General features: G+C 38.9%; 2 protein-coding genes across 5 annotated transcripts in view; one reads left to right on the forward strand and one right to left on the reverse strand.

Annotated features, from left to right (window-relative positions):
- insyn2a (inhibitory synaptic factor 2A) overlaps positions 1-4,083 on the reverse strand; it is a 43,981-nt gene extending 39,898 nt beyond the window's left edge. The window contains exon 1 of the mRNA XM_015028399.1: positions 3,548-4,083. The gene's annotated coding sequence lies outside the window, so the exon portion shown is untranslated. The remainder of the gene's footprint in view (positions 1-3,547) is intronic.
- Positions 1-24,786, forward strand: part of dock1 (dedicator of cytokinesis 1) — a 233,970-nt gene that overhangs the window by 140,194 nt on the left and 68,990 nt on the right. For all 4 annotated transcript variants that reach the window (XM_015028394.1, XM_015028395.1, XM_015028397.1 and 1 more), the window contains 2 exons: positions 14,716-14,817; positions 17,369-17,463. In XM_015028394.1, coding sequence (XP_014883880.1) covers positions 14,716-14,817; positions 17,369-17,463 — 197 coding nt within the window. The remainder of the gene's footprint in view (positions 1-14,715; positions 14,818-17,368; positions 17,464-24,786) is intronic.

A 24,786-nucleotide genomic window follows, 5' to 3' on the forward strand; every position in this document is an offset into this window, starting at 1 on the left:
CGTGGGGGGCGCGGCGACGAGGCGCAGCGGGGGGGGGGGGGGGGGGGGGGGGGGGGAAAGTCCCTCCAGTAAGTTCTGGGTCTGCGCTGGGAGCGTTCTGATCAGATTCCCAAACCACCTCATCTAAATCCTTTTGATGTGTAGGAGCAGCAGCTCTACTTTCAGAACGAGGCCTAACGGATCTCTCTCTCTTTCTTCCTTTCTCTCTCTCTTTCTTATAAACAGTTAATAACACCGTAATTAGATACTTACTACGAAACATTCTTTTTTTTTTTCTCAATAAGCAGTTATGGACAAGTTCAACGGGATATTTATGAATCACTTTTTTGCCAAAAGCAGCTTGTTTATCTCCTTTGTGGCTCTTTAACTGTTGCACTAGAACTGCATCTTATTTTGCTTTGTAAATGTAAGTATTAGTCATTAATGAGGTGAATGTTATTGCCGAGTGCTACTAAATAGCAATGCTTTAAAGGGTGACATTGGTTTTAATATAATTGCATTTTAATTCCTGCAGAGGTAACTGTAATCAACCCTTTAACTTTTCTGACTGGCCTTATAGATCAAAAATATTTGGCTCTGCTTAACAATTAACCTGTCATCCCCAAAGATGTTGACCCCGCAGTTTTGTTCTTCGCCGTCTGAGAATCAATAATTTGTGTCTAAAAATAGCCTCAGAGCTATTTATTAAATCTCCAACCTTGCTCTGGAAAACATGCAGCAGCTAGGAAACTCTGACTCGCATTTGCTTCTTTCATCACTGAGCATGCAGCAGGCAGAGTTCATTTAGGCTTGTTGGTTTATGTATTTATTACTATTTATTGTTGTTGACTCCCGGGTTCCCACAACCTCTCTTCCTTTTTTTTTTTTTCTTTTCATTTTCCTTTTCTTATAACTGCTGCAGCCTCTCCAATTTGTAGTGATGAACCAGATGCTCTCTGTCGTTCCAGTGATTTCATAAAATCAGTTATGCCATTGCGAAAAATAACAAAACAAAACATCTCCTCTTTTAGCCCAGCAGTTATTCCCCACATCCCATAGCAACCAGACCCACAGCACTGTTTGCCCTTATCTGTTTAGATATTTGTGCTGAAAAATGACTTGATTTTGTAAAATGCCAAATTAATACTTAGAAATTATGTTGGCTGTATGTCTCTTAAATATATATATATATATATATATATATATATATATATATATATATATATATATATATATATATATTTCAAACTCGATCATTCTTGCAGTAGTGTTTTACTGACTCTTAAATTCAACAAACCAAGTTTTAAGCCTTAAATACTCTAAAATATTTAGATATTGCGTACAAGGGCTGAAAATACTGTTGTTTTAAATGTGTCTATTGACAGATTTCTTTTTCCATCTACTTTTTCTTTTATTGCTCTAAAACCCCTTTCTGCTGAGGCTTGCTTGACATAAATGTGCACTATGAAGTTTACTTTATACCGTAAGAAAGATAAGGTTAGGTCAGTGAAAATATATCAACTAAAGTTGACAAATCGTATTTAACTTGATCAAGTTAATAAATATGTTTATATCTAATTCAGAAAGCCATTAAGTTGGCGTTTTGGTCCGTCTGTTTTGGTCCGTTTTGCCTTGGCTCATTTAAAGACGATATAAATTCCACCAATTCTTCGTATCGACCTCTGGGCCATTTGTCGCCTCTGCTGACTGGGCCGCTACCACGAAGCAGAGTGAAACACATGCTTTACACACTCACACATGCCCCAGCTCACACCGACACCAAACACCCGGGAGAGCTCAGGCGTGAAGACGTACAGCATCAGTCACAAAAAAAAAAAAAAAAAAACACACTTCCTCCTCAGCCACCCTTATGCACGTTTCACCTGCGCTTCATGGTGCTCCCTCAGTTAAAAAAAAAAATCAGACTGTTAATTGATAATCCTATTAGCACATGAAAGGCAACATCTGGCTTGTTCCAGAAGCAATCATTCTTTCATAGGGCAGTAATTTGTTTTCTGGATGAATGAGCATCCGTCCCGGTGAGGCGGCGGCCATGCGAGGTGGAGTTGCACTCCGACCTTCGTTAGGACGCAGTCTTTGCAGGCTGAATGTAAAAACACTCAGACTTGAGGAAAAAATAGACTTTTTTTTACTCAAACTTAAATGCTTCATATCACTAACCATATCCATCAAAAGGTTTTAAATGCCTTTTAGTTGGGTGAAAGAAATAGATTTCATTCTTTTTGCTGATTCGTGAACACTGACTAAGGTAAATGTGGTCTGTAGTGCTTCACATGTTCTGATTTTTATTTTTTATTTTTTTTGTGATCTCCTTGGTGAGTCAGTGGTGCAATCTTGGAGTAATTTTGGGAGTTGATCACTCTTGGGAAGATTCACCACTGAACACTGTTTTCTTGTTTAAGGATAAAGGACTTTAACTGCGGTTTTCTGTAGTTTCAAAAATGTTTTTCTTCTAAATGATGGATGTCAGTGACTTTGTTCACATCTGTACCTGAATGTCTTTAGACCGAGGGCATAGATTGTTGCTTTCTGAGATGTATTAACCTACTTCATGTTGTCAGATTGGTTCCATTTGACTGATTTGGGTGGGGCTTATGAAAAATTACCCAATAAGTTCCTTTCGGAGCTTGTAACTGCAGAAACATTCCAGTTTCCAACAGATTGAAAGGGTCAATATTTCTTCCTGCTCAGTTTCTCAGACTTAAAATACTGTCGTTCATCTCTTTTTTTTTTCCTTCCATCTTTCTTTTTTCTTTGGGTTTGTTGAAAGTGAACCAAAGCCGTAGGGGGGAGATGGCGTCAGAGCAATGACAAGAGCCATGGTTGAAAGAGAGACAGAGCGATGGAAGGGAGGAGAGTTGTGAGGATGACTGTGACTGGTGCTGGCTTTGCTGTGTGGAAGCTGAAGGACATTGGACACATGAAGGTTTTCTCTTCATCATTCCTCGCCACACATCTGCAAACCCCACCTACTTCCGATCTATAAGAAGATGCCTTGATTATCTTCTAGTGTCAGCTCTCACTGCCTTTTCGTTCTGTGCAAAAAGCTGGTTTGAATTTTTGAAGGAAATGCTTTGTCTTTCAGTTTTGCATTTTATTTTTTAGATGGCTTTCCATCTCATGCAGCTGCAACATTGAGAGGAAATTGCAGCATCATGTTAGACCCTCTTTTATCTATTTAGCTGATTCAGTCAAGTTGAATGTGCATCAAAAATGTCAGATGCAAAAAAAAAAAAAAAAAATTTAAAAACTCACCTCACATATTTTAACTCAGTTTCTCTGAAGTACATCCTACAGCAAATCCCCTTCAACATTTACCCCATCTTCAAGACTGATATTCTCTTCTGCTAAACATATTTAATTTTTCATCGGATGACCTTAAGGGGAAATCTTCTGCAAAGATATTCCTCGCTACCATCTTCAAGACTTCTACATTTCCTGGATTTCCCCTCCATCCGGAGGTTGTTTGAGCAGACTTTCCTCTCTCGCGGATGCAGACTGAGTGATGAAACACATGAGAGGACGAGAGCAAAGAGGCGCAACTCACCTCAGACTGAGCGATGCTGACGTAAAAGATGCGATATCCTAGATCCCCGCTTGTGCCCCTGCATGCCCGTTTCCCTCAGCGGATTAGAGGCGAGCTGGAAGAGGAGGCTTTTCCATGGCAGAAGTTGAGAGGACGCGGAGGCATGCGGAGCAGCGGCGGCGGCGGCGGCGGCGGCAGCAGCTGTTGGGAGTACTTGTCGCACATCCGCGTCCTCTGATCCTGTGGCGTCCGGACTGAGTCAACACTCCTCTGCCCCTTCGCACCGTGCCGATTGCTTTCACTCACTCACGTCTGAATGCATGCACGCTCACACTCGCTCACACACGCACACACACTCTCACACACACGCACACACACGCACACGTAGGGACGCTCACGCGCGCGCGCTGTAGCTGAACTCCGGACACCTCAGTGGCGGATCCCACGCAGGCAGAATATCCCCATCATGCCGTCGCAGTTCCGCTGTCTGGCTTTCTCCTCTTTTTCTGTGTGTCTGAGTGTGCATGAAGGTGGGTGAGAAACACACAGAGAGGGAGAGAGAGGGAGAGAAAGAGAGAGACGGGGAGAGATTAAGTGAAAAGGGGAGGGAGTATGGGAAGCAGAGTTGGAGGGAGGAGGGAAGGTTGCGATCTAGAGCTCCAAGGTTTGGCTTCATCTGGCAGCTTCATAAAGTTCCAGGTGATCACGATAAGTTTTTCGTAGTTTTATTTTTGCTGTACTTTTACAAAAAAATGTATTTCTTACGTCGTACCTTTCGGGCATCTCTGCATCAAAGACAGCAGCAGATGTGTTCTTGACGTGCCGGTCTTCATGCACACCTGTGTCTTTAATTCCATTGTGTTGCCCGGCATCTCCATCGAGCCGTGCCTGTCAGGTGGGATCATTCTTCGGAGTTTCATTACAAGACCGTTCACCTTCTGTCAACTCACTTTTTCCAAGTCCTTGGAGCTCTTCTCCTTTTGTGTGGGAAGACGATTCCATCTGCTTGTCCCTCGCTCTCTGGAGCTCGTTTGCCTGATCTCTTCTCAGCTATTTATCCATCTGTCATAGGCGAGGCAGTAGTTAGCGCCTGTTTGTTCACAAGGAAATCTGTTTTTCTTTCCAAACCTACTTAGATTTTGTAGTGTGCCATAGATGGAATGGATTAACAAATGGATTCTTCGACAGGAAAGGGCTGGCATTTGAATAAAAAAACAAAACAAAAAAAAACTTCAAGATGTGGAAAAGTATGGAAAAGGAAATTAGAGTGTGGAAAATGTTTGTATTTTCAGATTTTATTCCCTATTCACTGGTTCAAAATATGGGATTAATAGATCTATCGCTCCTTCCACTCATTCATTCATCGTTCTTTGATTCATCGGTCCATCTGTTTTTACATACATCCTTTCGTCTGTTCATCCATGGATCCATCTCTTCATCCATCCATCTATCCATCTGAACTAAATGGAACTTAATTGATTCTGACCATTTGTGTTCATGCGACTCCATTTTGAGATTTTAAACATGCACAACCAATACCACACCAATATTCCTCGTTGAGCCAGTGCAGATGAAGGGCCCTGAACAACAGAAGGCCTGCACTCATACTTAAAGCCAGATCACTTAACTTTACAAAGTAGATTTAAAAAAAAAAAAAAAGATTTCAAAACTTTGAGAAGCAAAGTGGTTAAAAGTTTTCATTTTGAAATGAAAACTCGATATGAACCCTAAAACAAAAGGAGGAAGAAGGTTAAATTATCCCCCCCACTCCATAAAATCCTAATCACATCAGAGTGGCTGTGTGAGAAACCAGCTGACTCTTTTGGAGACGGCGCTGTCCTTCTGTGTCGGGGAAAACCCGAGCTCTGCTGGAAGCCTCAGGTCTCATGATAATGAGCTGCGGCTCTACAGACAGCAGCTGCTACCGAGTGTGTATGCGTCTGTATATGTGAACGACTTCATAGCACTACTTAACAGAACAGCAGACAGCTTCACAGCTTTCCTTCAGCAAAGTATTAGATCTTTCACCTCTCAGAACCTGTGAAGACATTGTGTGTATTATTAGTTACAGGGGCAGAAATAAAGCAAACTATCTCTAATTGTTGGATCTTCAATGTGCTTTTTATAGTCGTTTATGGTTGGCTTGTTCTGTAGCCCCATTTTTAATCAAATCTTTTGTCAGCTCCTTTATTCAGTCTATTAAAATTATATATTTTTTTGATTGCTTTTTTTATAATTGCTGCTTTCTTGTTTATCAAAATAATCATACAAACTAGTTTTGAAGAAAGGTAGACTCTGGGAGGAAACCGTTTTCAAGGTCAGTGATTCCCAATCTGGGGTCCACTGAGGGGTAACAATGGGTTCCAGGTTATGCTTAATATGGTGAAAACACTTAACTTCATTTAAATATTTGATCCTGGAGATAAAATAACAAAAAACATCAAACATTCTTACATATTTTTTTTTTTAGATATACTAGACTTAAAAGTGAAATTTTCCTAAAAAAAAAAAAAAAAAAAGGCTTTATCTGTAAAGTCTGCCGTTTGCAGTCTTCTGATCGATCACAGGTCTTTAAAAAGCCAGACCTTCCAATTCTGATATTGGTTAATACCATTTTTTTTTTTTTTTTTTATAAATATATGCATATAACTGGCACTGTCAGGTGTTAGAGGACAACAGTACACTTTCAATTTTCCAATCTCATTTTATTTAAAAGCACTGAGCAATACACATGAAACAACACAAACTTGTTTTAGCTGCACGTGAGGTACTTCTCTCTAATATGAATAGTTTAGAGCGGTGGTCTCAAACTACATTCCTCGAGAGCCAGAGAAAAGTCTATCTTAGAAGTCTTCACATTTTTTTTAAGCTAAATTTCTTCTCCATCCATTGCTTCTGCTGTTCAGGAGAGTTCATATTTAACATAATTTGTGTTGGAGAAAACGGCTGTCGGTGAGATTATTTTCCATGTTTCTGTTTAAAGGCAGGCAACAGAAGCTAACTTGTGTGCAAAAATAGTTTATTCAGGTCCCAGAGCCATGGAGAACAACAGAGCACACATTGACTAAGCGGACGTCTGGTATCCGCAGGCGTTGGAGACCACGGCCGCTTGTGAATAGCAGAAATCTGCAAATACTTGACCAAGTGCAAAACTCAAAGGAGCTTTCAAGATCAAAAAGAAATTTGTTCCTGAGTTATTGTTTGCCAGGTGCTTAACAGTGCACAACACGGTTGTATCAAACTGGCTGCTTATTTTAGACTGACAATAACACATCCACCTCAAAGCTTTGTTATTGCGCTGCCAAGCAGCAAGAGGCTGCAATTTTAGCACAGGAGAAAACTGAATATATTCAGTAATAATGTGACAGTGGCAATGTCTGGTATTTTACTACCCAAATTGATGTCACTTTTTAATGGCTATAAATTGCCGTCCTTGTTAAATATCATGTGCTTTAATGTTTTTTATTCCTAAACCAGGCCTACCTTTGTTCCTTTCTATAAAGACATTTCCACCTTGCACTTCTGACAAATGCCATTCATTTTTAAGGTGCAACTGAAATACTGCTCAAGTTTTCATTGTCTTTTTGCCGAAAGCTTGTTCTGCTTTCATGCTAACTTTTACTTTTTCTATTTCTTGGAACAAAATTTGCAGTAGTTGCCAAAAAAAGAGGAACATTGTTTATTTTCTCAACCATTCTCAATTGCAAATATTTGCATTTCCTCCCTTGCGAATATTTGCATTTTTAGTTGACCCGGGTTTGTTACCAGTCTGTCACATCAGCTGCTTTGAGTGTATTCAGCCACACAACATGCGCGAGAAAGTTGACTGTCATTTCTGTGTTGAGTTGGATTCCTCGAAGGAGACGAGAGCTGTCAGTTTATTCTGGCCTGGTAGCGCAGCAGTCATAGGAGAGAAAAAGGAAGAGATTTTTTTTTTTAACCTTTTTTCTGCTGTGTGTGTTTGAGAGAGAGCGTGTGTGTGAATTTAGAGGCTGATCTGGTGTGTCTGTTGTGCAGCAGCAATGCCACAGGAAGTCTCTGCCACTGACAAGAAGCCGAAAACGTGTCCACCAGATACGTCAGAGGGAGTGTGTCCCTTTCTGCTGCAATTCCTAAAGGTCTTTTCATCAAAACTACACCAAAAGAGGAATTTAAAAATCTCTTAAGGGAGGGCTTAAGCATATTTACCAAAGTGTGAACTTTGACTGGGCCATGTCAGCACAAAAATATGCACTGAGCTACCTACATTGTAGCTCTGGATGGGTTGCTTTCTTCTTGGAGGCAGAACCTTTCCTCCAGTCTCAAGTTTTCTGCAACTGCTAACACATTTTTCTTATGGGATTTACCTGTATTTAGCACATTCTATCTTAAATCTTTAAATGTATCCAAATGGTGATCACAGAAGTATATTTCGATTACAAACCAAGTACCTGTGTCCTGTTTTTTTTTTTTAAGAAAGTGGCATTTTATCAAATGCGTTGTCTTTCCTTGGTGCTAGCTTACAAAAAAAAGAAATATGGATTTCAGTTTTTGTCAAATTATTAGTAGAATACCACCTGCATACAAATTGCACAGGCAAAGAATAGAAAGGGATGGAAGAACAGCAGCCCTTGAGCACTTCTCGCACTGGCTTGTAAAATAGAGGCAGAGCTGACACATACAATACACTGCACTTGGCCACTTGTGCATGATTCAGCAAACCCACTTGGCTCCGACATGAGGCCAACAGAAAGGCAGCGAGAGCCCTCTTTCCATTCAATCGAGGAGGGAACTTGTCAGAGGACAGGTAAAACTATCCACATGCTGTTTGTTTGTTTTTTTTTTGTTTGTTTTTTTAGCAGCAGACATCTTTACGCATTCTCATTTCAAAAGAGAAAACTCTGGTTTGTATCGATTCCTGATATCTTGCGGTGTACGGAAGCTTTGAAGGGGCATTTCACACCTCCTTGGATGAATTCATTATGTTTACCTTAACAGAAACACTCACCTAAAGAAACTTTAACATGTGCAATCGAGCGAAGGACATTTTTCCTTCACAGCAAAGCTCGTATGCTCGTCACCAAGCGGGAATCTTTGACTGGAGGGGGAAAGAAGTTACTCACCAATCCTATCAGAATGGCAGACAGGGTGGATTTACCGGAGCATGAGGGGTTTGTGTGGGTCAGTTAATGCACTCTAACATTTTTCACTAATTAAATAAAGCTATTGTTGCAGAGAAATGTCCACATCAAGAGATTTACTGTGCTATGAATTCAACATAATACGTGGAAGTAGAATTTTTGTGTTTTTATGTTTGAGATCTCTTGTGGTTTCAGATCAAACCAAACAATATTTATTAATAAAGATAGTCAAATATTGACTTCAATTGTTAATGGAAGGAATATGCACATCCCCACAATCTCCCTCTCCCAAAAACATATTACATTAGGGTTACCCCTTCTTCTTTTATAAATTTCCTGTGTGCAATCATTTATTCACACAAGTATAGCTTCCTTCCGTTTTTTTAAAATATCACATCACACGTGTAAAGAATTCTGTCTGCACGTCATTTCCTTTCGTAATCAGCCAGCTAAGTCATGTAGTGTCAGGCTGAGAGTAAAAATAGAATAGGTAAGTCATTTTGACTGCTGGTGGTCATCAAACCCTCTTTCTCTTTATTCTCTCTGCTCCCTTTGCTCGTACTCTCCTCTCCAGAGATGTGTGGCAGCTCAGGACATGGCTCAATATAGACTGGCGTGCCATTTCCCCACTGGCTTAATTAAAGGCCTAAAACAATGATCAGCTAATGCAAAAGCCCTCCCCAGCTTGTGCAAACATCCCCCTCCCAGCCCCCCCACTTCGCTTCTGTCAGGCGCTGAAGTGAGATGAATTATAAGACAGACACAAGCTTGATAGCAGCTTGTGATGCATCTGGCTTTGTCCTTTAATCACAGATTTTTCATTTCCACTGAAATTCTGTTTCATTTGCCCTCAAGCATAAGATGGATATTGAGTCTAGGTTTGGGAAATCTACAGCTCCTAGAACTGGTGATTGATATCAGGAGCAAAGTTTCCTTTATTTTCCGAAAGAACGGTAGATGTTTTGCATCTTCATCGTAGCGGTATGTTAATAGGTTTTGTGACCCTTGAGTCTGATACACGGTGCCTATTTTTATTGCTCATCTTGTGAATCAAACTAATTTTGACATTTTCTTTTTTTTTTTCTTTCCCCAAGAACTTATTCGGGTTATTTCACAACTATAGGAAATTAACACAAACATTTTGATTGCATGTACTTATTTTCGTATAATATCTCTGACAATACACAAAAACGATCTCTTCAGTCCTTTCCAGTTGGTTTTACTTCAAACACAGCACTGAGGTTGTCTTAGATGACACACACCTTAACAGTGATTCAGCTGAAACTTTTGTGTTGGGTGTAGTTCACCATAAGATACTGGTTGACACTGTCAAAAGGTGGTGCGAACCATATAGTGCTAGATTGGTTCAGATCTCACTTGTAAATCTGGGACATCATTTGGCAACGATTGTATGTGAATAAAGATCACATGTGGGGTTCCTCGAGGTTCTCCTATTATCTTATGTAATCTGATGTCACAACTCATCATATTTATGTTTCTAACACAAAAGCCCTTTTTTTTCCCCATCACAGTACGTCCACAAACTGTTAGAGTTTCTTAGTCAGCGTCTATCCATTGTCTCCGTCTCATGAAATCAGGTTGAGGTGGTAACGGGTCCAAGGTGGAAACCAAACATCCCTTTCCCTAGTGACACTGCTGCTCGCTCTGGTGAATGCCAGGGCCTAAGTAGATATACACTGACTGGCCACTGCATTAGGTAGAGTACCGCTTGTTGAAACAAGCAGTCACCTGCCACCCAATTGTAGCATTTAGAAAACCACTTGCTGAAGCTCAAACTGAGCACCAGAATTGGGAAGACAGAGGATTTAAGTGGCTTTGATCATGGCAATGTTGTCGGTGCCAATATGCTAATCTGAGCATTTCAGAAAGTTGAGGTCAAAAATCATATTTTTGATTTAATGAGGATCATCCAAAAAAAAAAAAGGGAGAAAATATCTCCTTTGCATGATGTCTTTTTGATGTCGGAATGAAATGTGCAAACAGGTTCAAGATGACAAGGCAACATTTGCTCATATGACCAGTTTGATATCTAATATATCTGGAATACTCTCTAAATGCACAGCAAATCAGCTACAATGGCTCACAGTTATCAAAACTGGCCAATAAGAGATTGGAAAAATTTTTGCAAATGTGTTACAAATTTGACATGAACAACATAAAGTCATAGATCCATCCTGTCTTGTATCAACAATTCAGGCTTGTAGTATAATGGTGTGGAGGTTATATATCTTGATGCATGTTGGATCCTCTTTTACTCTTTATGTAATAAGAAATAATTTAATCTTATGACATTGCTGGAAATTTGCATGACATGTAGAAAAATGCTGGTCAGTTAACTTTGTTTTGGCTCAACCTGCCCCACCCCCCTCCAAAAACAGAAACCGCTGAGTTATTAGGCCTGACAGGATGTGCAAATACATTTTTTAGCTCAATTCTCTCACATATCCTCATACATACATCAAAGAGGCAATTGATAGACTCTGGAAATAGTGCGGAGGAATATTTTGTCCTATCTCCAAATCTTTTTCTTTTTTTTTTTTTTTTCCTCAAGAAGGCCTTGTTTGACCTACCTTCCTTTAACTCCCCTGTTTAAAATGAAAGAGTTGTCATGGTAACACTACTGGTGTCATTCCAGTGAGAAAAGTGGAGAGATGAGCCACAAGAGCTCTGGCTGGCCTTAGAGAGCTTCTGGTTTACTCCATACACAGCTTGTCACTTTAATAGACCTGCACAGACTGTGAGATGAGTGGAAAGATTATAACTTTACTGAACTGGGCAACTGTGAACTGGACTGCAGACCCTAAATATTTCAATTTGCAGACAGATCTCACATCTTTTCCTTTCATTACCCCTAAGCAGCTTCTGTGGCATGTGTTTCTGTTTTATATTTAGATCTAGATGTGTACTTGCAAGATCTATCACCTCTATTTACTCCACCATCCGCTGATTAAAGTACTTTGAAATCGGTGCTTAGCAGGAGTATTTATGCCTCTTGACCTTTTTTTGAATCATTTTTCATTCATTGCATTTTATGTATCAGAAGCAAAGTAACATTTGTTTCAACTTCTTTTGTAAATGAAACTCTGATAAGTGGCGGGCCAATATATCCTGTCCCTTTTAATGGAGACACCCTAAATAAAACAACTGTCACCGAAACAAGTAAAATCCACAAAAAGTTGAGACCCCTACTAATGAAAGACATTTCAATAGTTCTAACAAATATATCCTAATAGTCCTTGAAATGCACAGTTGAAACACAACAGCAGAAGATGACAGGATGTGCAAATACATTTTTACATCCCTAATTCCCTACAGAGTTGGGGATCACAACAGCCTACAAAGAGCTGAAATCGGCAAATCCTTTAAAAAGTTTATAAATGCATATTTTATAAGTTCTGACTAAGTATTGCATACCATTAGTGCTGAAGCTGGCATCCACAGTCTTCCTTATCACCGCTTTTAGGAGTTCACTCAATCAGCGCCAAGGAAAATGAATGGCACTCCTGGACTGGCTGCTTTTGCAAACGTCAACCATTAGTGTGTCAAGTAGCATTGTGCCTCGGCGTTTAATCTTCCCAAGATGCATTTTCTTCAGCATGTTTTAGATGTGCTGTATGAAAAAAAATCTTCAAATTGGTGAATCAGCAAATACTGAACCGCGACTACGAGGGGGTCCACTGCAATGTACAACTGTTGTGGAAAAGCAACATTGCTCATACCCCCAGACACACGATCCCTACGGTTAGATTTTCATAGCAAAACTGTGCTCTGGGGATGCTTCCTTCCATAGACGATTGTAAGAGAGATGAAGCTAAACAAAGGACACTGGTAGTCTTCAGGAATAAAGTCACCTACATCACTTCTCCTTTGGCACTCTTGAATGAAAACTAGGAGTCAGCTTAAGGGGTTTACATTTTTGTGTGTTGCCTCGGAACCTTTTTGCAAGTCCCATGCCAACAGCGTGTAAAGTTTGCTGAGGGCGTTTTATCTTGAGGATTCATTCACAGCTGAAGAGATGCCGCGAATGAGCAAATATGGGATACCCTCTGTTTTTTTTTTTTTTTTTTTTTTGCCTGGCCGGGAGAGATGCTGCAGAAGGCTCCGAGCCGATTACTTCTGAAGATTGTTGCCTTCTTTGAAGCCCTTTGCTTCTTTTATTAATAAATTGACTGCCAAGCTTGCGTATACACTGCTATTGCTGGAAAAATCCAGCCGCCCTTGGTGACGGGGCTATTTGTGAGTATGGGAATGAATAGTTTGTTCTTGAGTTTGGAGAATAAAACTTTCCATTTTCCTCTTTTATATGCTCGCTTGAACAGTTGTCTTTGTGCTACTTTCAAATTCTTTCTTAGCTTTTAATGCTGAAGAGCTGAGGCTAACTGAGGCTTATAAGCCCTCATTGGTCAAAGAACCTCTCTACTCTTCACTTCACTGAAAAACATTTCTGTGTTTATTTCGCAGCACTCACGTTTCTGTGATGCATTACAGAAAGGGAAGTGAAGTGGTTCTTGCATTGTATGGCCTTAGGAAAAGTGGAGGAAACAAACATAACGAGTTAATGCAGTTGGCTATTGTAAAGGTAGGACAATTTGTGTTTTATTAACATTATTCCATCAAGCAAGGAAATAGTTTCTACTAGTTATAAGATCTGGAATGCAGATCTGTTGTAGTTGCAGAAGAACCCGAAGTCTCCAGCAGAACTGAATGCCTTGTGAATGTTGGAGACCATTAAGCCGCCGGGTTACATCGCTTGCATGATAAATTCACTGTCCACCCCGACTTTCATCATGATATCCCTTCTCCAGATTTCCCCTAGGTATGGATTTGGTGAAGAACTAATTTCTTCAAAATGGCATAAGGTGCACTTGGCAATCGACTGACAACAACTTCGCTAGCCAATAGAGCAGAGACTACATTCGGATATTTATCAGGAACATCATAAAATGCACTAAGACCAGAACATAAAATCCCCTACCAGAATATTTGATCTGTCACAGTGTTGGTATTATAGGTTTTGGGCTTGCTGTTTGTTTGTTTGTTTGTCATTATTAATAAGTGCTTGCATGAAGACTAGCGGTAGTTGATTAGCTAATTTAATCACCTCCTCTACATTTTCAAGGTTTATGTAGGCAACTTTGTATACATAATAAAACTAGCTTCAGCATATTGCATCAAAGTCAGGAAAGTCTAAAGTTTTTGAAGTTCAAGATCTTGTGGTACGAAACGATGACTAACTGTAGTGTTTTTCTTTTTGCTCTTCATGCGAGTCTTAACTAACTTTTTTTTGTTTTTACAATATTGCTTCAGATGTTCCAGGTTACCTTAGACACTTTGAAGAGCTGCTGTTTAATTTTAATTAGCACCCACATCTTGTTCCTGAACAATGTCAGTAACTCTTATTTAACTTTTTGTTAAAACGAGTTTCCATTTACTTCCACATCTTTTCTTACTTATTAGCAAATATCATCACTTTGCCTGTTTTGTGTTCCTGCTTCTCTTTCGCTCTTGATTTTTTTTTTTTTTTTTCTCGGTGGCTGATTATCTTGATTCTCTGAATAAATCTCTTGAGTAATTACCCTTGAATGTAATTTTCCAACACAGTGTCTCATCAGAAAACACTCTGTGTTGTTACATTAATAATTAGAGGAGCGCTTATACTGTGAAGCAGTGACAAAACACGACAGACACCATCAGCTCATTTTCTATCGGCCAGCTGCAGATTGACTTTTCTTTCGATTGGCATCAAATTTGCAGCTCGGACGGCAAACTGCAGCGCTAAAAACAGAGCTGTTGGGAACTCACAGGCTTTACAATCAGTGAAGACAAAAGAGCGGAGGAGTGCAGGGCAGCAGGTTAATGAGATCACCCACTAGGTGAGGTCGCCCACCTCGTCAAACCGGGGAAGGCCGCGACTGCTTCAGGAGTCGGATCCAATCAGCGGAGCTTGTCGGAAGCCATCAGAATCAGAGCCACGGACGGAGTCATTCTTCCCTGGTTCTTTGATTTAAACCCGATTGTTTATTGAATCCACTTCCTTCTCGTTTCCAGGGCAGCTTTGTGGCCTGCATGACTGCCATCCTGAGACAGATGGATGACTATCATTACAGTCATCTGATCAACACTTTTGGCAAGATAAGAAGTGACGTGGTGGTGAGTACATCGTAATATGTCTGCCCTTTTCTATAAGATATTTCAGTCTGCATTTGGTCATGATAATAAAAAACCTTCATCTTCTTCTGTTGCTAAAAATCGGAAGGGTTGTTATTGTGGGTATTGCTCAATAGAATAGATTAATACATATGTAATTTGGTAATTGGATTCATAAATAAATATAGTTTTCATATTCAGAAAGAAAAAGTCATTTGTTGCAGTTAAACAAATGAACGTTGTCTTAGTCCTGGAAGAAAATTTGTTTTCCAGACGAAGAAGACGATAGGAAGCCTTACCCGACAATAGTTCACCTTACCTTCTTTTGCTGAAAAACCTTTAGTAGGATACTTTTTGTCGCCATGCACCAATGTCTCATCAGTCTGAGGAAAGTTCCCCAATCCGCTTTTAGACGCGAGATGTTTTAAGAGTTCCTTGCATGAGGTAAAGATGTCAGGTCTCATTTATAAAACACTGCATATGTTCTATACTAAAAGTGCAAATACGCCCATATGCTAAAAAAAAAAATCATGATTTATAGAACTGTTCTCACAGACACCAGAAAGGAATTTCTCCTTTATAGATCACAGCTGCACCGCCTTCTCTTCCGCCTTCTGTTCCCCACCTCACCATATGCGTTGCCAGTTTCCCCCACTGCCAATAAAATAGCGTTTGCGTGAGCAACTTCACGTTCTCTCGTCAAGTTTGTTTTTTCATAGACTACAGCCTTATAGGCTAGTTCCATTGGAGATTAAATGTTTTGACAAATGATGTCACATTTTCCTCAAGCACCCTCTGAAACATGGTCAAATGTATTCAGTGGATCTGCAGCAAAAAAACCCAACCATGAAACTTCCAGCTCCATGTTTCACCATCTGTATGAGGCTCTCTTTCCTCAATGCTCTGTTTGGTTTCTCCAAAGCACGTTCTTTCTCATTGTAGCGCCTTTGCAATTTAAATATCAGCAATCTGCTGTAGGTTCTGTGATAACAATTTAGCCTTTTTTAGAAATTTCTTTTAGCTTCTCAAGGTAAATCAGCCTGAACGGTTCGCTACTACTGTGTTTGTGCTTATTTTTGAGAGCTCTTTAAATTCTTTACCAAACTCACAAGTTGGTGTAACTTTGTGTCTGACGGGCTCTGAGAATTGTTTGTTTTGCTTTCACTTATTTTTACATTGTTTGGCAGCAGCGGGTTTTTTTTTTGTCATGATTTTGTGTCAGTGACTGTCTAGCCAGCAGTCTTCACCATGACCAGGTAAGCTACACTACGGTCATAACATGTAATTTCTGTATTAAAAGTCTCCTTATGATACTCAAATTTTCCAAGAAACTAGATTTTGTGTCTTCATTAACTGTAAACCTTAATCATAGTGACTTGCAGAATATAAATTATAAAAGATGCAACTCTATACTATATGTGTATCAATTTTTGAATTGAATTACTGGAGTAAATTGACTTTCTGAATTTTTCTTATTTGTTGAGAGGCATCTGTAAATTCTTGTCCTCCGTTTAGAGGTATGAAATTGAATTTCTTAAAGACCCTGCCTTCAGGGTCCTACATGAACAACAGAAACTGAGGAAAATGGATTACTTATTGCAGCCAGCATGTAGTGGGAGAGCAGGAATAAATCCCAATGATTTTGGTTTTCAGCCCTAAATAATCCTGCCCTCGGAGCGGCATTTCTCCAGTAGCTGTTGCCAGATTAGCATTCTATTGCTCCTTCCCGATAAATAACAAAATCAGTTTGTCAGGGAATTGGGGAGATTATGGAGCAAGGATCAGATATCAGATTAGCTTCCCAGGTACATCTGTTGAAAATACAAGGAGTCGTTTTGGGATTTACCTTACGTGACTGCAGTAGTTGTTGTCCTTATTTCATTAAACTCATATTTGCTAACATCCTGATTGGTATCATTATATTATAAACAACAAAGATATCATATGCTTTTCCAGACCTGTAAACAAACTATCAAACACATAAAATAGTGTTTTCTGATATGTTTGAGACAGATTTCTGTTAAGGGAACATATTAGACTCACACACATTTCAGTAACCGGAATGACTTTGTTGTTCTGCAGTTTTTCTTCATGTGCAAACTCACTTATTCACACAAATTCATTTAACTAGATAAGATAATTTAATGCCAGTAGCCTGCATATTTACGTTGCTAGTTTTTAGCTGTTAAGAAGAAATCTCCCTAAAACTGAGAGATTTTGTGACCAGTTTCTGATCACTGATTTTTGTAAAGCTATGACCCAATTTTAGCCAAACATAACTTCTCTTTCAGAGTAATTTATAACACAACAACTTAAACTTCTTTTTTTTTAAATTTTGTCATGTTACATCAACAGACTTAAAAAAGAAAATGCTTCAAAGCCTATCAAAGTGTGGAAAAGTTTAGTGACCTAAACAAAGAGATGCATAACTCTTTAGAATTTTGCAATATGCCTTCATAAAATAGAATGTTAATAAAGACCTCTTCACAGTGCTCTGATTTATGAGGTCAGACAAATAACTGTTCTCATTTTGACAACTTTCTCTCTCCCACAGGATTTCCTTATGGAAACATTTATCATGTTTAAAAATCTCATCGGGAAAAACGTCTACCCCTCGGACTGGATCATAATGAACATGATGCAAAACAAGTGAGTGAAATTTTGCTGAATTAACACGCCCTCCAAACGCAAACACGAAAAAGTAAAGCGGCATGAAAACGTCCATCTCTGTTGTTGCTAAGGAACGGCAGTGGGGAGCGAGTGAGAGTTTATTTATTTATTTATTTCCAAAAATGTTTTTCTCTCCATGCAAATATCGGCACAAGGCCTCAGCAGTGTAGCAATCAGATGAGCAGTCAGCGCAGCCTCAAACAAATGCATGAATTATAAATGCTTTGGAGTATGTTGTCTGCTAATCTCCAAATTTAGTCTCAGCATCTCTTTACTTTGCTGCTTGTTGTGCCACAGCAGCTTTCTGTTTTATTAATGTTGCCTTGCTTGAGTTTTTTTTGTTTGTTTGTTTTTTAAAATAAAGTAAAAAAAAAAAAAAAAAAAAGATTAAATACATCTTTTAGTTCAGGAGTTTAGTCAAGAACTTTTTGTTGTGCATATGTCACCTGAAAATATTTCCTTTTCATAAGTGACTTTTGCAGTAACAGAACCTGTTGTGATGCACTGTTGGGGGTTGACACATCAGAAATTGACTGTGAAAATCCGTAGTCGTCGTATTTCTCATCTACATGTATCCGAGTCAAAGTAGATTTCTTGTCGTCTCTGTGAAAATTCCAGATAGGATGAAGACATATCTGCCTTTTAAGATTTTTACTTTCCTTACTACTTCTTTTGTCTCATGAAAAGACTTGGAAAAACATCAGAAGACGTGCTGTGTTTTCTAATACTCCCTTAATTCTGCCTCCCTGCTGCTGTTCAAGTTGTCTATATATCGTTAAAAGACTTCAGCCGTTTGTCTCTCACGAGGTCTTTTTAACATGTTTGAGTGGAAGAGCACCGGCAGAGTTTATTCAGGATGGATGGCTGGACAGTAAGATGAATGTAGCTTGGATGGATGGATGGATGGAGGGATGGATGAATGCATAGACAAAAAAAAAAAATCCACCAAAGTGGGTAGAACCAATACACTTATCCTCTTCTCGCTATACAGTATTTGGCATCTTTTCAGACCCCTTCATTGTTTTTTTTTTTTGTTTGTTTTTTTTGAAAACGCAATTAGTGACAAATCTAGTGACTTTTTTGTAAATGAAGACCTTTATGGCAACATGTAAGCCCCTTCCATTTCTTAAAGACTTCAATCTATCTTGCACTGTCTTCCTGCAGCATACCACCAGCAGCAGTCAGAGCAGAGGAGAACTCATTCCACCCCGTATCCACACTGCTAATGAATCATTTTAGTGCAAAGCTAAGAAATTCTAAAGAGCCATCCTTGCAACATTCATCATTCCAAGCCCTGACTCTCCACCAGAGTGCGTGGACACAAACCAAGGTGTATTGTTGTAACCAACAGGGAAATCCAACCTCAGTAGCCTCCGCTCAGCCCAAGGAGGCCAGCACTGAGATGATTTTAGGAAAATTACACACTCAGAAGACAAAAACATAAAGACAACACCCTTAAAAATTCTTAAGGTTTCAAAAAAAGTTGATTTGGGGTTTAGTTACACTTCAAAGACCTCACATTTTCTTCATTAGAAGCTTGCAGTTATTGCACTACACAAAAGTTCTTGCAAAACTTTAATGTTTCCTCAAGCTGCTCGTTTCGAGCTCATGTTGTGCAAGAGGATACAATTTATTTATTTTTTTTAATCTTATTTCTTGAACTGACTGAAACAGACAGACATTCCCTTCGGCAATGAACAATGAATCATACTTGAAACACTTTTTCTCTGGAACCACCGAAGATTAAATGTTTTTTTTTTTTTTTTTTTTTTTTACCATGTTAGCAAATAGAACCAATTATGTACGAATGCTTAAGTTGAGTTCTGTTTTTGTAACATTTTTTTTGTTGTTGTTCTTGCTTGTGTGGAAAAACAAGGTGTCAAACATTGAATCTGACAGTACATGAACCTGTCTGTATAGGTTCATGTACTGCCAGTACCTTTTATCACAAGGTACTGGCCATGTGATAAAACTGCAAAGCCTGCTTATGAACCCTGCCCACATGCATCTGCAGGATATGGTAGAACGACTGCACCTCTGGCTGTTTAACAATCTGAGTGTCTCCTGGTAAACTGGGGTCAAACGTTTGTTTTAAACGGCACTTGCATTAGTCAGAATTTGTTTTTGCGGGTGTGGAAACCAGCTATTTGCAGCAGGTGCTGTGCTTATTATGCTGGCCTCTATTTGACTCTGAGCAGTTTTCAGCCTCTTCCTATTCCTGCCAGCAGCAGCATCTCCAGCTATGGCATTTGACTACAGATTGCATTGCTAGATTTAGATTATATCGCTTTTATTCATCCAGTTGATTGCTGCATGCCGTATTCCTTTCTAAGGCAGACAGTATTTGCTGCCTGTGTCACAAAGCAAGAAACATTGAAGTGTTTTGCTGCCAGTTCCCTTCCGGTGAGCGGAAAGTGACATCTGTTTTCGTGTTGGCGAACAAGGGAGGCCTTATTGACCTTTCCTTAACCTCACACTCAACATTTCAACATGACTCATTTTGCATTTAACATTAAAAAAAAAGCTCATTTAACAACTTATGAGCTGATGTAACCCTGTGATTCAGCCAGATTGATGATACCACTGAGGTGCCATCAGGTTTTTATTTTTAAGCTGCTGCTTTGTACCGCGGTGCATAAAGAGTTTTATTTTTGACGCCGACTTGAGACCAGTGTGTCATCCCCTTTGCCTCAGCAGACTCATTGTCAGCTAAACCTTTGTACGCTTGTGCATTTGTGACAGGCAGCCAAAAGATTAATTCAGCATTCGAGCTTGTGCGTTCTGTCACTTGCTTGAGGTAAATTGTTATTTATTTCAATGAAAAACAAGTCTGTCAAAGCCTGACTCATCTCACCTTCTTTATACTTGAGCTTGTTGAAATACTTCAAGTGCATGCTTCATGACAAATTAGCCAAACTCCTCCATTTGTTGCCATCTGCCTGAGAGTGTTTGATTGGATGTGTTCCTGCCTCCTCACAGAGCAAGGTGACACAAAGCTTCTTTCCATGACAGCGCAATTAATGTTTTGCAAAACCTTTTTTTTTTTTTTTTTCTTTTAATTGCCTTAAGCAAACACTGAAGTTGGACCCAGGTCACAGTAGCATATCAAGTCTTGATTAGAGCTGGGCATTGTTAGGAAACTCGCTGTTCAATTCGATTTTAATTCAGTATTGCTTTCAATTCTTCCGTATTGACTTAATATTAAGTTGTATGGAAATACATCATTGGATTACCTATAAATGACTTTATGTATTATTTTTTTTTCTAATATTTCCGGCCCATATAAACAGCCATGGTGGTATGCGTTACTTTAACAGTGTCTACATTCACATTTTTATCTCAAAATTAAAACGGTAGCACAATAACACTTGTTTTAAATGCAAATATTGTATTAAAATTGAAGTAAAGTGTATGCAAACATAAAAAAAAGTATCCTTGTAGAAACTGAGGTTACTGTTGCAACGTGCAGGAGAAGGACATGCAGTCACTGTTTTTAATGAAGATCTTTGAGCAAAGGCATCTAACACTAGTACACCAATATTCACTTTTCACATTTCAGCAGACAAATAATTGCTTTTTATTTCACTTAATAGGACTGTTATGGTATTTGACCTTGTTTTTAATTGTAACATCTACTGTGAAAAGAGCTTTATGACATGCTGGAATGCTCTTCAGGCTTCTTCATGGGTGTCTTGATTGTGATGAACTCATGTCACATTGAGCTCAGTGATTTGAAACCCCTACTGTCAGCAGATGGCTTCTGTTATGTCCCCACATTGTGGTAGCACCGCTAATGAGACGGGCTTAACCTCCTACTCTTTCTCCGGCCATCAGTTCCTACTTTCCTCCGGGTAGCAAACGGATTTATGGGCTCTAATTGCCCCGGTGACAGCAGCATCAGCGGGGTCAGCCACAGACTGTCGTTTACCACAGCGCCAACTGGCCACGACTTGAGAGTTATGATTAATTGGCAATGGAGAGCGTCTCACATGTGTTCTCTGAAGCGACATGAAACACGTTTGCTTGTTTTGATCATTTTATTGAATATCTCTGATGTGGTTACTTCTGATGAGTCAGTCAGATTTTGTGTTTTATGTCACTCCCTTTTTGACAAACACAGCAGTGGCAAATACAATACTTCATTAACTGATTATTTAAAAAAAAATTGTGATCCTTTTTGTATTCATGGTCAGACAAATAATCAGAGTGTAATTGGGGCCTGCATTGCAGTGCATAGGAGAGCATTGACACTTGTAAGACACCATGCCAGTGATGCCCCACATGCTACTGATAGCATTTAGGCTAACATTAGCATTCTGGCTAATTTTAGGTTATATACTAAGCAAAAATTAGTATATAAGCTAACATGGAGTAAGTCCATGTTTCTCAACATGCTTGTGACTCTCCACATGCTATTGAGGACATTGTAGCTTACCTTATGCTACAATGCTAATTTTAGCATCAGACTGCTGGGTTCCAACCGACGGGCACACTTTGGCAGTCCCCAGTTTAAATTTCTTCAGAAATGTTCTAGTTGGTGATATTTAATGTGCTCTCTCACTCTTGACTGCATTACACTTTAGCCTGTCACCAACGTCTAAAAGCTATTTAATTACTCAGGTAAATTACTGTTTCATAACATGACAAAATTAGTAAAATTTTAAAGTTCAGTTTTAACGTTATGAAAGTTATGTGGTCGAAGGAAATGTGCGAAGTAAGAAATGGGAACGAAGAAGCTTTTTAACTCTGATATTCATTCCATCATCCTCTTCCTCTGACTCATTAACTGATGTTTTATAAAACTGGGTGGCTGCCATTCAGACTTTCCTAAATAAGTAAAGACTCATGGAGGATCATGAGGGCTGTTCTGCAAGGCAAAAAAAAACAAAAAACGAACAGGTAGTCGGTTTGAATAAAGTTATTTAATTTGTAAAGCTGTATGTTCATAACCTAGCATATAAAAACTTTTAACAATGTCTCTTGTTTTATATCTGACTTTTGTAAGATTTGTATAATTGAAAATACTATTTGAGAAATGTATCTTACTTGGGCCATGTAAGATAGATGTAAGTGGTCCCACTTTTTATATAAACACTGCTAAAAAAAATACACACACACTTTGGCACACATTGCATCTACTTCCAAAAAGTTGATGCTACCAAATTGCCTAACTTATTTGTCTATTACGATTGAGCTGGTTAAACACATTTTGTTTGCCTATGTATGGTTTCTTCTGAGGTTTCTTCTGAGGTAAAAGTGTAAACTGCACAAGTATATATCTGGAATGGTAATGCACTAAAGAATGTATGAGTCTGTATGGGCGTTTGTCCCTTTTTTAACCCCCTTCCAATGCTGAACTTTTGGTTCAGCAGTTATACACATCATCTCCTACTTGTTATTTCCTCTCTTTTTTTGTCATTGTAAACCAAGTAAAAGTGACATTTATTTTCCCAAATTACATCCAATTACCTCCATTTTGGTTACAATGGCCTTAAGCACTGTAATCGGCAGAGCACAGTGACATAATGATAACAGCGGTCTTAATAAAAGGCTGACACAAAGACACTGGTGCATGTAATCCATCATAACAGCGTTGACTTAATTGCATAGAGTCTAAGTTTAGAGTTTCCATTTGGTCTTTAAAAGACTTTTTAAACCAAAAAAATCCCCACCATACAAATGAAAAATTATACTTGAGGAGATGGCAATATAATCACCTTTATAAGTGTGAATATTTAAAGTAAAATATGAATGATAAAATGTTATTGTAAGTGTGATTCATTTCGGTATAGTTTGATGAGATACGCCTTGCACAAACTCTCTTCCAGCTTTATTAGGTGTGCAGTTCCGTCAGGTTCTCTAAAACGCAACAGCTGGGAAAAATGTTACTTGGTCTCAGTTTCACCTCCAACATTTAGAAGGTGAGGTCAGAACTGGATGGGAAAACATGAATGCAGAAACACTTCTGTATAGTCAATGTTCAGGCTATCGGTGGTAACATAATGGCATGGGACTATTTTCTTGACACTCTTTGGGTCCCTTAGGTACCAGCTGATTCTTCTTTAATGGATACGGCCTACCTGAGCATTGTTCCTCAGTATTTCTATTCATTGTAACTTTTTCATGTACCTGTAGTTTGAACATAAATCCTCCGTTGAACCCGTTATCTCATTTAGATCACCACTGTCGAATTGAAAGGTCCCGTTTCATGACTCTGCGTATCTGATATGCTTTTAATTTGGAATTCAAATAGGTATTGATGCTCACAGCAATCAGCTGTGATTAAAAGTGCTCCCGTGCCATGAAGATTAGCCTTCTGTTATTCTGAAACCCTACTTTGCAGTCTCATAACTGTGTTAAGGATCCAAGCTGTCTCACTCTATAAAATTTAGTTATATCTTTATTAAATGACTTTGAGAGAAAAGGGATTTCATTTTATCCTTCTTATCACTCAGATGTGTCTGTGTGCAAAAAGTCTCATTTTTTCCCCCCTCTGTTATAACTTGTGCATTATGAAAAGACAAAATGTTAAAGGTTTCACCGAATGGATTTTGTTTTAATTGCTTCGTTAATATTGAAGCACGTAGCACCATTTCATTAAATGTTTGACATGAACTTTGCCACAAACGGCAAACTCCGGTGCAGAAGGTGAACTCCCTTAGCCCAAAGTGCGAGTAGTTCTGCCTAAGTCTGTTTGTTCCCTCATTAGTAACCCATTCACTTTTTCACGCATTTTCCTGAAATGGGATGCAGCTTCTTTTCATTACAACAGCTGATATGTCTGTAATTTCAGGCAGCCACAATGCAACTTTGAGGAACTCTGACATTTGCATCAGACAGCAAGCTGCCAAGTTTGAGAGGACCGCAACCTTTTCTCACAATATTTGCAAAACCGACAGACCAACTGGCCTGCAGGTTCAAACAGTAGTTAGTCACTTTTTTATCTACTTCCATCATGAGGTCTGAATTTCAAAAAACTGGTGGTTCTAGTAGATTTAGTTTGTAAATGCTGCTTCATTAGAGCAGTATCACTTCAGCTTCAGAACCTGATCTTACCATTATTGTAATGCTGATGTTGATATATGCAATGATAGAGTGGATGGCATTGTATTACAATAGCAGCATTAAGATGTGAGATCATGAAATATTTCAACATTGCAATGATATCCTAAAATTGAAAGACCAAGGTATCATCAAAAGTTTGGATCCTAGAATTTCATTATTGTCAAAGATGTGAAAAAAATAATATGCGGAATTTGACTAATAAATGCAAACACAATAAAACTTGAAGTATTTTGTTGA

This window comes from Poecilia latipinna, unplaced genomic scaffold (genome assembly GCF_001443285.1).
Source record: "Poecilia latipinna isolate Pla-1442-1.1 unplaced genomic scaffold, P_latipinna-1.0 Scaffold123, whole genome shotgun sequence".
In the NCBI taxonomy this organism is placed as follows: Eukaryota; Metazoa; Chordata; class Actinopteri; order Cyprinodontiformes; family Poeciliidae; genus Poecilia; species Poecilia latipinna.